Raw genomic sequence first — 15,153 nt, 5'->3', positions numbered from 1 at the left:
ACATCATACAGGACATTATATCCCCCCATACATCATACAGCACATTATATCCCCCCATACATCATACAGGACATTATATCCCTCCATACACCATACAGGACATTATATCCCCCCATACATCATACAGGACATTATATCCCCCATACATCATACAGAACATTATATCCCCCCATACATCATACAGGACATTATATCCCCCATACATCATACAGAACATTATATCCCCCCATACATCATACAGGACATTATATCCCCCCATACATCATACAGGACATTATATCCCCCATACATCATACAGAACATTATATCCCCCCATACACCATACAGGACATTATATCCCCCCATACAGGACATTATATCCCCCCATACATCATACAGGACATTATATCCCCCATACATCATACAGGACATTATATCCCTCCATACATCATACAGGACATTATATCCCCCATACATCATACAGGACATTATATCCCCCCATACATCATACAGGACATTATATCCCTCCATACATCATACAGGACATTATATACCCCATACATTATATAGGACATTATATCCCCCCATACATCATACAGGACATTATATCCCCCATACACCATACAGGACATTATATCCTCCCATACATCATACAGGACATTATATCCCCCCATACATCATACCGGACATTATATCCCCCATACACCATACAGGACATTATATCCTCCCATACATCATACAGGACATTATATCCTCCCATACATCATACAGGACATTATATCCCCCCATACATCATACAGGACATTATATCCCCCATACACCATACAGGACATTATATCCTCCCATACATCATACAGGACATTATATCCCCCCATACATCATACAGCACATTATATCCCCCCATACATCATACAGGACATTATATCCTCCCATACATCATACAGGACATTATATCCCCCATACACCATACAGGACATTATATCCTCCCATACACCATACAGGACATTATATCCCCCATACATCATACAGGACATTATATCCCCCCATACACCATACAGGACATTATATCCCCCATACATCATACAGGACATTATATCCCTCCATACATCATACCGGACATTATATCCCCCCATACATCATACAGGACATTATATCCCTCCATACATCATACAGGACATTATATCCTCCCATACATCATACGGGACATTATATCCCCCTATACACCATACCGGACATTATATCCCCCCATACATCATACAGGACATTATATCCCTCCATACATCATACAGGACATTATATCCCCCCATACATCATACAGGACATTATATCCCCCCATACACCATACCGGACATTATATCCCCCCATACACCATACAGGACATTATATCCCCCCCATACGCCATACTGGACATTATATCCCCCCATACGCCATACAGGACATTATATCCCCCCATACATCATACAGGACATTATATCCCTCCATACATCATACAGGGAATTATATCCTCCCATACACCATACAGGACATTATATCCCCCCATACATCATACAGGACATTATATCCCCCCATACATCATACAGGACATTATATCCCTCCATACATCATACAGGGAATTATATCCTCCCATACATCATACAGGACATTGTATCCTCCCATACATCATACAGGACATTATATCCCCCCATACACCATACAGGACATTATATCCCCCCATACATCATACAGGGAATTATATCCCCCCATACATCATACAGGACATTATATCCTCCCATACATCATACAGGACATTATGTCCCCCCATACATCATACAGGACATTATATACCCCTATACATCATACAGGACATTATATACCCCCATACATCATACAGAACATTATATACCCCTATACATCATACAGGACATTATATACCCCATACATTATATAGGACATTACATCCCCCCATACATCATACAGGACATTATATCCTCCCATACATCATACAGGACATTATGTCCCCCCATACATCATCCAGGACATTATATACCCCTATACATCATACAGGACATTATATACCCCCATACATCATACAGAACTTTATATACCCCTATACATCATACAGGACATTATATACCCCATACATCATATAGGACATTATATCCTTCCATACAGCATACAGGACATTATATCCCACCATACAGGACATTATATCCCCCATACATCATACAGGACATTATATCCCCCATACATCATACAGGACATTATATCCCCCTTTACATCATAAAGGACATCATATTCCCCCCATACACCATACAGGACATTATATCCCCCCATACATCATACAGGACATTATGTCCCCCATACATTATACAGGACATTATATCCCCCCCCCATACATCATACAGGACATTATATCCCCCCATACATCATACAGGACATTATATCCCCACATACATCATACAGGACATTATATCCCCCCATACAGGACATTATATCCCCCCATATACATCACCCAGGACATTATATCTTCCCATACACCATACAGGACATTATATCCCCCTATACACCATACAGGACATTATATCCCCCCATACATCATACAGGACATTATATCCCCCCATACATCATACAGGACATTATGTCCCCCATACATTGTACAGGACATTATATCCCCCCATACATAATACAGGACATTATATCCCCCCATACATCATACAGGACATTATGTCCCCCATACATTGTACAGGACATTATATCCCCCCATACATAATACAGGACATTATATCCCCCCATACATAATACAGGACATTATATCCCTCCATACATCATACAGGACATTATATCCCCCCATACATCATACAGGACATTATATCCCCACATACATCATACAGGACATTATATCCCACCATACGGGACATTATATCCCCCATACACCATCCAGGACATTATATCCCCCCTTACATCATACAGGACATTATATCCCCCATATACTCCGTACAGGACATTATATCCCACCATACGGGACATTATATCCCCCATACATCATACAGGACATTGTATCCCCACATACATCATACAGGACATTATATCCCACCATACGGGACATTATATCCCCCATACACCATACAGGACATTATATCCCCCCATACATCATACAGGACATTATGTCCCCCATACATTATACAGGACATTATATCCCCCCCCCCATACATCATACAGGACATTATATCCCCCCATACATCATACAGGACATTATATCCCCACATACATCATACAGGACATTATATCCCCCCATACAGGACATTATATCCCCCCATATACATCACCCAGGACATTATATCTTCCCATACACCATACAGGACATTATATCCCCCTATACACCATACAGGACATTATATCCCCCCATACATCATACAGGACATTATATCCCCCCATACATCATACAGGACATTATGTCCCCCATACATTGTACAGGACATTATATCCCCCCATACATCATACAGGACATTATATCCCTCCATACACCATACAGGACATTATATCCCCCATACATCATACAGGACATTATATCCCTCCATACATCATACAGGACATTATATCCCCCCATACATCATACAGGACATTATATCCCTCCATACATCATACAGGACATTATATCCCCCCATACATCATACAGGACATTATATCCCCACATACATCATACAGGACATTATATCCCACCATACGGGACATTATATCCCCCATACATCATACAGGACATTATATCCCCCATATACTCCGTACAGGACATTATATCCCCCATACATCATACAGGACATTATATCCCTCCATACATCATACAGGACATTATATCCCCCATACATCATACAGGACATTATATCCCTCCATACATCATACAGGACATTATATCCCCCCATACATCATACAGGACATTATATCCCCCCATACACCATCCAGGACATTATATCCCCCCATACATCATACAGGACATTATATCCCCCCATGCATCATACAGGACATTATATCCCCCTATACATCATACAGGACATTATATCCCACCATACATCATACAGGACATTATATCCCCCATACATCATACAGGACATTATATCCCCCATACATCATACAGGACATTATATCCCCCCATACATCATACAGGACATTATATCCCCCATATACTCCGTACAGGACATTATATCCCACCATACGGGACATTATATCCCCCATACATCATACAGGACATTGTATCCCCACATACATCATACAGGACATTATATCCCACCATACGGGACATTATATCCCCCATACACCATACAGGACATTATATCCCCCCATACATCATACAGGACATTATGTCCCCCATACATTATACAGGACATTATATCCCCCCCCCCCCCATACATCATACAAGACATTATATCCCCCCATACATCATACAGGACATTATATCCCCACATACATCATACAGGACATTATATCCCCCCATACAGGACATTATATCCCCCCATATACATCACCCAGGACATTATATCTTCCCATACACCATACAGGACATTATATCCCCCTATACACCATACAGGACATTATATCCCCCCATACATCATACAGGACATTATATCCCCCCATACATCATACAGGACATTATGTCCCCCATACATCATACAGGACATTATATCCCCCCATACATCATACAGGACATTATATCCCCCCATACATCATACAGGACATTATATCCCCCCATACATCATACAGGACATTATATCCCCCCATACATCATACAGGACATTATATCCCCACATACATCATACAGGACATTATATCCCCCCATACATCATACAGGACATTATATCCCCCCATACATCATACTGGACATTATATACCCCTATACATCATACAGGACATTATATACCCCCATACATCATACAGAACTTTATATACCCCTATACATCATACAGGACATTATATACCCCATACATCATATAGGACATTATATCCTTCCATACAGCATACAGGACATTGTATCCCACCATACAGGACATTATATCCCCCATACATCATACAGGACATTATATCCCCCATACATCATACAGGACATTATATCCCCCCATACAGGACATTATATCCCACCATACGGGACATTATATCCCCCATACATCATACAGGACATTGTATCCCCCCTTACATCATACAGGACATTATATCCCCCATATACTCCGTACAGGACATTATATTCCTTCATATATTATACAGGACATTATATCCCCCCATACATCATACAGGACATTATATCCCCCCATACACCATCCAGGACATTATATCCCCCCATACATCATACAGGACATTATATCCCCCCATACAGGACATTATATCCCCCCATACATCATACAGGACATTATATCCCCCCATACATCATACAGGACATTATATGCCCCCTATACATTATATCCCCTCCCATACATCATACAGGATATTATATCCCACCATACAGGACATTATATCCCCCCATACATCATACAGGACATTATATCCCCCCATACATCATACAGGACATTATATCCCCCCATACATCATACAGGACATTATATCCCCCCATACACCATCCAGGACATTATATCCCCCCATACACCATCCAGGACATTATATCCCCCCATACAGGACATTATATCCCCCCATACACCATACAGGACATTATATCCCCCCATACATCATACAGGACATTATATCCCCCTATACATCATACAGGACATTATATCCCACCATACGGGACATTATATCCCCCATACATCATACAGGACATTGTATCCCCCCTTACATCATACAGGACATTATATCCCCCATATACACCGTACAGGACATTATATTCCTTCATATATTATACAGGACATTATATTCCTCCATATATTATACTGGACATTATGCAGGACATCATATTCTTTATCTTATATATCTTGGTAAGTTATGATGTTCTTCGCTCTCTCGCTCCTTTGTCTTCTTCCTACTTTGAGGACATGCTCCGCGCTCCATCCCCTCTGTCCTCCTCCTCCTCCTTCTCCTGGGATTTACAACCTTTCCCTCAGCATCAAGGTCATTGCCTCTGAGATCCCAGACGTCTCCATTATTACTCATTAGGCACAGGATGGGGGCTGGGGGCTGAACTACGACCCTCAGCATCTCTTGGTGCTGGTCTCAGAAGAGAGGGGTGGTGGTAGTAGGTGGTCTGCACTCCGGACCCTCATATTTGTAGATTCTTCTGGATTCTGGAGTGTGGGGTCATTGCTGACGCCTCTGACTATAAATCTCACACAATACATCCGGTGTCCCGGGCCCCATCTGATGAGGTCACCCTCCAGCTGTGGCCCCCATTAGTAATCCCCTGGTGGGACGCTTTATTTCATCTGATCACCAGGTCCGCTACAGCTAATACCCCCTGGGGGTCATTGGACAGAAGGGCTAGAGGTGGCAGAGGCCGCAGCTTACACAGGGTGGCCATGGCAGCAGACACTGAAGAAGACCAACATCCAGGTTACCCCTATAATGGGCAGATAACAGGGAGCGCCCTGTCCTGCACATGTCTTCTCCCCATCCCCTCTACTACTCCTTTTCCCCATCTTCTCTACTCTTCTTTCTCGACATCTCCTCTACTCTTTCTTTTCCCTTCTCCCCTTCTCCTCTACTCTTTCTTTTCCCTTCTCCCCTTCTCCTCTACTCTTTCTTTTCCCTTCTCCTCTACTCTTTCTTTTGCCTTCTCCTCTACTCTTCTTTCTCCCCATCTTTTCTACCCTTCCATCTTACCTCTAACTTCCCTCTTCCTTAACGATACTTACTTCCTCTTCACTTCTTCCTTTTCTCTTTAATCGTTTTATCTTCCCTCTTTTCTGATTTGCCTTTCTTTCAGTTCCTGGTTCCTCTTTCCGTCTTTCTTACTTTCATTTACTTTCCCTTTCTTCCTTTTATTATCTAGTTTTATTCTTTCCCTCTTCTTCTCTTCCTTTCCTCTTTTCATCTCTTAATTCTCCTCTCTTCTCTTACAATTTCTCTCTCTTCTTCTCTCTTCCTTTTACCTGTAACCACTTTTTTCCCGTTCCCTCTTTTTTTCTTTTTAATTACAATTTTTTTTCTTTCTCCTCTTTGTTTTCTCTTCTTACTTTCTTTCTCTCTTCCTATTCTCTCCCTTTTCTTCTCCCTTTTCCCCCTTATTCCTCTTGTCTCTTCCTCTGTCCTTCTCATTCTGTCTCCTCTTCTTTCTTTCGAATCCCTTTTCTTATTCTCCTCTTCCTTCTCCTTCTCTTCACCTTTTTACTTCTTCATTCTCCTCATTCACTTCTTTCCCTTCTTTTTCTCTTTTCCTTTACTCCCCTCCCTCTATTCTCTTTCCCTTCTTCCCATCTTCTCTCTCTCATCTTTTTCCCATCTCATTTATTTTAACTTCTTCTTCTTTTCTCTTCCTTAACCTTATTCTTATGAACCTTATTCATTCTCTTCTCTTCCATTCCTCTTCCCTTCTCTCACTCTTATATTTCCTCTTCTTCCTCTTCTTTGTTAATCTCTGCCTCATATTCCGGCTCATGTGTCTCCCACGCTTCCATCTGCTGAGAGGGGCTATTTATACTGAGCGCTGATCACCCGCTGTCATTATAAGCCTGTAAGACATGGAGCATTATGGGTAAATGCTAATAATTATATATTTATAGGCTTATATTTATATATAATCACTGCTACTGTAACGCAGACAGAAAAGTGTAGGGTAATAACACGTGGATGATAACCGGAATGTGGCTCAGGAAGTAAGTCCGATCAGTACAGGATAAGTTTCACAGGTAGTCCAGTGATCCATATCTTGGGTTGCGGGCTCACCCGTACCCCTTTCTGCCCGTCAGTGGGGCGCCTGCGCTACTTACCTGTCCCCGTTCCTGTTCTGGCTCCCGCTGCTGTGTGCGAGTGGCCCTGACTCCTAGGGCGCGTGCGGGTTGGCCTGCAAAGATTTAAAGGGCCAGTGCACCGGTGATTGGTGCTGGCCCTTCCCAAAATTGTTTATTACCCAACCTCTCTCTGCTCACCATGCTGGATCTTTGTGCCTCACAGCCTTACAGAAAGCTTGTTGGATGCCCCGTGCTATTGTTCTGTATTTCCGTTGTAACCCCCATTCTGCTATTGACTTTGATCCTGTTCCGCCTACCCTGACCTTTTGCTACATCCCCGACTCTGATCATGTGCTGCCTGTCCTGACTCCTGCCGGTCCCCGACTACGATTCTGCTCAACGTCTGTGTACCTCGCCTTGGCTGCCACCGCGGACTAAGTCGCACCTGAGGAACGACCTGGTGGTACCACGCCGCAGCAGGTCCAACCTGCTTTGTGGCGGGCTCTGCTGAAAACCGGGTGCCATTTAGACTCCGGTCCCAGGCGTCAGCTTACGACTTAGTCCATGGTGGTCTAATGTTGCTGCCACAATACCATGCACCTAAAGGGGTATTCGGGAGCACATTTGCATCTGGAGCAGTGGTGGTATGGGAGGAGCAGTGATGGTATGGGAGGAGCAGTGATGGTATGGGAGGAGCAGTGGTGGTAAAGGAGGAGCAGTGGTGGTATGAGAGGAGCAGTGGTGGTATGGAAGGAGCAGTGGTGGTATGGGAGGAGCAGTGGTGGTATGGAAGGAGCAGTGGTGGTAAAGGAGGAGCAGTGGTGGTAAAGGAGGAGCAGTGGTGGAGTGGGAGGAGCAGTGGTGGTATGGAAGGAGCAGTGGTGGTATGGGAGGAGCAGTGGTGGTATGGAAGGAGCAGTGATGGTATGGGAGGAGCAGTGATGGTATGGGAGGAGCAGTGGTGGTAAAGGAGGAGCAGTGGTGGTATGAGAGGAGCAGTGGTGGTATGGAAGGAGCAGTGGTGGTAAAGGAGGAGCAGTGGTGGTAAAGGAGGAGCAGTGGTGGAGTGGGAGGAGCAGTGGTGGTATGGGAGGTGCAGTGGTGTTATGGAAGGAGCAGTGGTGGTAAAGGAGGAGCAGTGGTGGAATGGGAGGAGCAGAGATGGTATGGGAGGAGCAGTGGTGGTATGGGAGGAGCGGTGGTGGAATGGAAGGAGCAGTGGTGTAATGGGAGGAGCAGTGGTGGTAAAGGAGGAGCAGTGGTGGAATCGGAGGAGCAGAGATGGTATGGGAGGAGCAGTGGTGGTATGGGAGGAGAAGTGGTGGTATGGGAGGAGCAGTGGTGTTATGGGAGGAGCAGTGGTGGTAAAGGAGGAGCAGTGGTGGAATGGGAGGAGCAGAGATGGTATGGGAGGAGCAGTGGTGGTATGGGAGGAGCGGTGGTGGAATGGGAAGAGCAGTGGCGGTATGGGAGGAGCAGTGGCGTTATGGGAGGGGCGGTGGTGGAATGGGAGGAGCAATGGTGGTAAGGGAGGAGCAGTGATGGTATGGGAGGAGCAGTGGTGGTATGGGAGGAGCAGTGGTGGTATGGGAGGAGCAGTGGGGGTATGGGAGGAGCAATGGTGGTAAGGGAGGAGCAGTGATGGTATGGGAGGAGCAGTGGTGGTATGGGAGGAGCAGTGGTGGTATGGGAGGAGCAGTGGGGGTATGGGAGGAGCAATGGTGGTATGGGAGGAGCAGTCTATGGGCAGGGTATTGTTTGCATAGGTGGGGCTTAAGATTTTATGGTCCTGAGGAAGTTGATGGTAGCAGCTGACCCTGTGTTCTTTCTTGCAGAGAGGGTCTCCACCTCCGCCTACTCTTCACCTGCCCGGAGCCTGGGGGAGACAGGGATAACACCGCTGTCACCTTCACATATCATTGCGGTAAGTCATAGTAGAAGACAGAGGAAGCTGGAGGAGGACCGTGGGGTCTGGAGGAGCAGGAATACAGGGGTCTGAAGGAGGAGGACAGAGGGGTATGGAGGAGGAGGACAGAGGGGTCTGGAGGAGGAGGAGGACAGAGGGGTCTGGAGGAGGAGGACAGAGGAGTCTGGAGGAGGAGGATAGAGGAGTCTGGAGGAATAGGAGGACAGAGGGGACTGGAGGAGGACAGAGGAGTCTGGATGAGGAGGAGGACAGAGGGGTCTGGAGGAGGAGGACAGAGGGGTCTGTAGGAGGAGGAGGACAGAGGGGTCTGAAGGAGGAGGACAGAGGGGTATGGAGGAGGAGGACAGAGGGGTCTGGAGGAGGAGGAGGACAGAGGGGTCTGGAGGAGGAGGAGGACAGAGGAGTCTGGAGGAGGAGGATAGAGGAGTCTGGAGGAATAGGAGGACAGAGGGGACTGGAGGAGGACAGAGGAGTCTGGATGAGGAGGAGGACAGAGGGGTCTGGAGGAGGAGGACAGAGGGGTCTGTAGGAGGAGGAGGACAGAGGGGTCTGGAGGAGGAGGACAGAGGGGTCTGGAGGAGGAGGAGGACAGAGGAGTCTGGAGGAGGAGGATAGAGGAGTCTGGAGGAGGAGGAGGACAGAGGGATCTGGAGGAGGACAGAGGAGTCTGGATGAGGAGGAGGACAGAGGGGTCTGGAGGAGGAGGAGGACAGAGGGGTCTGGAGGAGGAGGAGGACAGAGGGGTCTGGAGGAGGAGGAGGACAGAGGGGTCTGGAGGAGGAGGACAGAGGGGTCTGGAGGAGGAGGACAGAGGGGTCTGGAGGAGGGCAGAGGGGTCTGGAGAAGGAGGGGGAGGAAGGAGGGGTCTGGAAGAGGAGGAGGACATAGGAGTCTGGAGGAGGAGGAGGACAGAGGGAGGTTGGAGGAGGACAGAGGAGTCTGGTGGAGGAGGACAGAGGAGTCTGGGGGAGGAGGAGGTCAGATGAGTCTGGAGGAGGAGGACAGAGGAGTCTGGAGGAGGAGGAGGACAGAGGGGTCTGGAGGAGGAGGACAGAGGGGTCTGGGGGAGGAGGAGGTCAGAGGAGTTTGGAGGAGGAGTATAGAGGAGTCTGGAGGAAGAAGAGGACAGAGGGGTCCTGGAGGAGGAGGAGGAGATGTGGGATGATCGATGCAGCTCTATGTGTGACTGGAGACAATCAATACACAAATACACAAAAAAGATTATTATTTGATTACAATGGGGCACACTCACTTACCTGGTCCTGTCGCGGTCCCACGGTGCGTTGTCCGACGAGGATTCGGGTCTGCCGCGATTCACTAAGGTCGCGCGCCCGAGTTCCTGGATCTGTCACCTCCGCACGGAGGTCCGCCGGAGTTCACCTGCTTTTTCCCGGTGTATGTCAGTGTTGATCTTGTGACACATTTCCTTTTTTAAATCCTGTGGTTTGTCTGATTCCATTGGGTCGTCTGACGGCCCGCCCCCTGATTTCTGTCACGTGCAAGCCGGCGGCGATGTGCCAGAATCCGACCGCTTGCTACAAAATCCTAAGGGCAATTCGGCGCAAAACGGAAATTGTCGGGAAACCCGACGAAAATGCGTCCGACGGACCCTTAGTAAGTGAGTAAATAACAGAAGTGATTTACAATATATAATATAATATATCTATAAAGAAAATAAACATTTATATATAAGAGAAGTCCAAAATACAAAAAATCTGAATATGATGAAAATACAATAAATCTCACTTTAAACACAATAATGATATAATTATTACATTGTATTTATCGTAAATAACAGAAGTTTTAGTATAAAAAGTTATAGGAGGAATCAGACACATATTATAAAATAGAAATAGAAAAGAATTGAAAAATACATAAACATAGATGATGAAACCTTGGATCCGGTGATCTGAAGCGGATCCGGAAATATCACAAAGCTTTCTTCAGAGTCCAGGAAAAGCTGGGTGAGGATGGCTGTGGTGGCTATTAGAGCAGGGGGTGGCAGGACTTCTGTGGGCTTGGTCAGGCAGGGGTTAATTGTTTGTCTTCCTCTTCCAGAAGGACGCGGATGGCGGCGCGGCGGAGGAGCAGCATTTCTCGGTAGTCGTGGCCATTGATTTTGGCACCACGTCCAGCGGCTACGCCTACGCCTTCTCTAAAGAGCCGGAATGTATCCACATCATGAGGTAATATCTGCAGAGCGTGATTTATACCCTCTGCAGAGCATCTGCCTCGCCCAGCCGCAGACCAGACCCTTCCCCTGCTGTGCGGCCCCCTGCATGCTGTTGTGCAGACCCCATCCACCTGTTTTGCAGACTCCCTACCTGCCCGCCGTGCAGACCCCTGTTCAGGGGTGTACCAAGCCTGTCTGCTGCCTGAGACGAGCCATAGAGAGACATCCCCCCGCCGCCCATATATGTAATATATCAGGGAGTGTCAGGACCAGATCCATCATATTGGTTTATGTAAAAATAAAGCAATGCATACAGCGTGCGGCCATATAGTATAAAATAGATAAAGCGTGCCGCCATGTAGTATAAAATGCATACAGTGTACCGCCATGTAGTATAAAATGCATACAGCATACCGCCATGTAGTATAAAATGCATACTGCCATGTAGTATAAAATGCATACAGCATACCGCCATGTAGAATAAAATACATACAGAGTACCGCCATATAGTACAAAATAGAAGCTCTGATAAATATCACAAATACAGCATATACATACAGCATATATACACATATACAAACAGTAGATACAGCATATACACACACTGTACATACATACAGTAAATACACACACATATACTATATAATTATACACAAACACACATACACTCACCGGCCACTTTATTAGGTACACCTGTCCAACTGCTCGTTAACACTTAATTTCTAATCAGCCAATCACATGGCGGCAATGTAGGCATGTAGACATGGTCAAGACAATCTCCTGCAGTTCTCCCGAGCATCAGTATGGGGAAGAAAGGTGATTTGAGGCCTTTGAACGTGGCATGGTTGTTGGTGCCAGAAGGGCTGGTCTGAGTATTTCAGAAACTGCTGATCTATTGGGATTTTCACGCACAGAGTTACTAGCATGGTGTACCTAATAAAGTGGCCGGTGAGTGTATATACACACACACACACATATATATATAACAGAAACTGGCAGCACTCCTATGCATAGGATGGAATAAACACCCTAACGGAGTGCTGCCAGTTTCTGTTTTCTACATTTGGACTCGATTGGTAAGAGTACTAGGATAGCACCCACAACTCTAATTTTTTGACTTTGGATAGACTGTGCTGCTCTTTTTTTTCGTTATATATATATATATATTTGCCAAGATAAAATAACTTACAGTCTTGGTAAGTTCGGCCTTCTCCTGTGGCGGTGGGGGGCTGAATGCGAAGGAGAGGGGGGTGTCCAATGTCATCGGGCCGGGAGTGGGAGCAGAGGTATGGGGGGAGTGGGAACATTGTGCCGGACGGAGCACTGAACAACGGCCGGGAGTTCGATGACGGCAAGCAGGTGGCAGAAGCACGGTGCCGGCAGGGAGCATGATGCCGGGAGCGGAGGGGGGTTAAACCGGGAGCAGAGGTATGCGGGGAGTGGGGGTGGGAGCACGATGCCGGACGGAGCGTGAGATTTCTATGCGGGGGGGGGGGGGGGCCTATGTTGTGCAGACCCCCTCCTCTTCCGTATGTTATGTGGACCACCATCCCTCTCTTGTGTGGACCCCCATCCTATGCTGTGCAGACCCCCTCCTATTGCGTATGTTGTGTGGACCACCATCGCCCTGTTGTGTGGACCGCCATCCTATGCTGTGCAGACCCACTCCTCTTCCATCTGTTGTGCGGACCACCACCCCCTTGTGGTGCGGACCCCCATCCCCTGCTATGCCTCCCATTTGCCCCAGGGATGTTTCTGGCCTTTTACTGCATGAGGGGAAATGACCCGGATCACCAAATTACAAGCAAACTTAGAAAAAGCAGCTGCATCCTGAAAATGCTGACATCATTACTTACAACTGAGAACATCCCCAGCCAGCGCCGCGGACCACTGACACTGCACAGGCGGACGCTGTGACACAGACATTAGTGGCATCTAGCACCTCACAGGTGACAATCTGCTCCATCAGATAGAGGACTTCAATATGACTGGCAGAGGCCATGACTTATCACTGCTCAATTCACCACCAGATGTCTTCAGCTCCGTGCAGAAAATCCCACACTGCGCACCTAAAATAGCACAGCCACTTACAGTATAATGTCTCTTGGATAACAATCCTAGATATTTTATACCCCTAACACAAATACAACATTCTATATACAGTGTATAGACCCTCTGAATAAATTAAAATATGTACAGCACCCACATATTATTATATATACCAGAGCCCCATCCCTAATATATATGTAATTATATATATATATATATATATATCTCCAGCGCCCCCTCCATGATATATAAGTAATATATATATATATATACAGCCAGTAGCATATACATACAGTATATATACAGCCAGAGCCCCCTCCCTAATAATTATATAGGTAGCATATAAATATAGTCAGAACACCCTCCCTAATTATTATATAGGTAGCATATATATACAGCCAGAGCCCCCTCCTTAATTATTATATAGGTAGTATATATATATATATATATATATATATATATATACAGCCAGAGCCACCTCTCTAATTATTATGTAGGTATTATATATATACAGCCAGAGCCCCCTCCTTAATTATTATATAGGTAGTATATATATATATATATATATATACATACAGCCAGAGCCACCTCTCTAATTATTATGTAGGTATTATATATATACAGCCAGAGCCCCCTCCTTAATTATTATATAGGTAGTATATATATATATATATATATATATATACAGCCAGAGCCACCTCTCTAATTATTATGTAGGTATTATATATATACAGCCAGAGCCCCCTCCATAATATATAGGTATATTGAGACAGGGGCCCTCCCTAATTATTATATAGGTAGCATATAAATACAGCCAGAGCCCTCTCCCTAATTATTATATAGGTAGTATATACTGCAATATTCACCTTCACCGCTCCCTCGCTGCCTCCGTCTCTCCTCCTCTTATCCTGGTCTTCACCCGGCAGAGGAAGAATTATCACAGTAATTGTTTTACATTAATAGGGTCACAGCTGAGGGTTTGTCACCATTGCATCCAGCCTTCACTTTGCTTTGTGAGAAACGCAGATCAGCAGCACATCTCTCCTGTCCTTATAGTTCGTTACAGTGTATCAGTGCAGTGAACATGTCATTTTGCAGTCAAGGATGTAACTTGTCTAGAATCTCATAGACTGGATGCAACTGTAACAAACATTCAGCTGTAGGAAGTTTGCTCAGCATCAGAATGT

At 45.7% G+C, this 15,153-nt stretch overlaps 1 protein-coding gene across 4 annotated transcripts in view; it reads left to right on the top strand.

The window, feature by feature from the left end:
* Positions 1-15,153, top strand: part of HSPA12A (heat shock protein family A (Hsp70) member 12A) — a 95,698-nt gene that overhangs the window by 65,895 nt on the left and 14,650 nt on the right. For 2 of the 4 annotated variants that reach the window (XM_072129511.1, XM_072129513.1), the window contains exons 2-3: positions 9,653-9,741; positions 11,806-11,930. In XM_072129511.1, coding sequence (XP_071985612.1) covers positions 9,653-9,741; positions 11,806-11,930 — 214 coding nt within the window. Of the gene's footprint in view, positions 1-9,652; positions 9,742-11,802; positions 11,931-15,153 lie in introns of all 4 variants that reach the window. The other 2 variants (XM_072129510.1, XM_072129512.1) reach the window with 1 other exon arrangement.

Source organism: Engystomops pustulosus, chromosome 11 (assembly GCF_040894005.1).
Source record: "Engystomops pustulosus chromosome 11, aEngPut4.maternal, whole genome shotgun sequence".
Lineage (NCBI taxonomy): Eukaryota > Metazoa > Chordata > Amphibia > Anura > Leptodactylidae > Engystomops > Engystomops pustulosus.
This window is presented reverse-complemented; position numbering and strand designations above follow the sequence as displayed.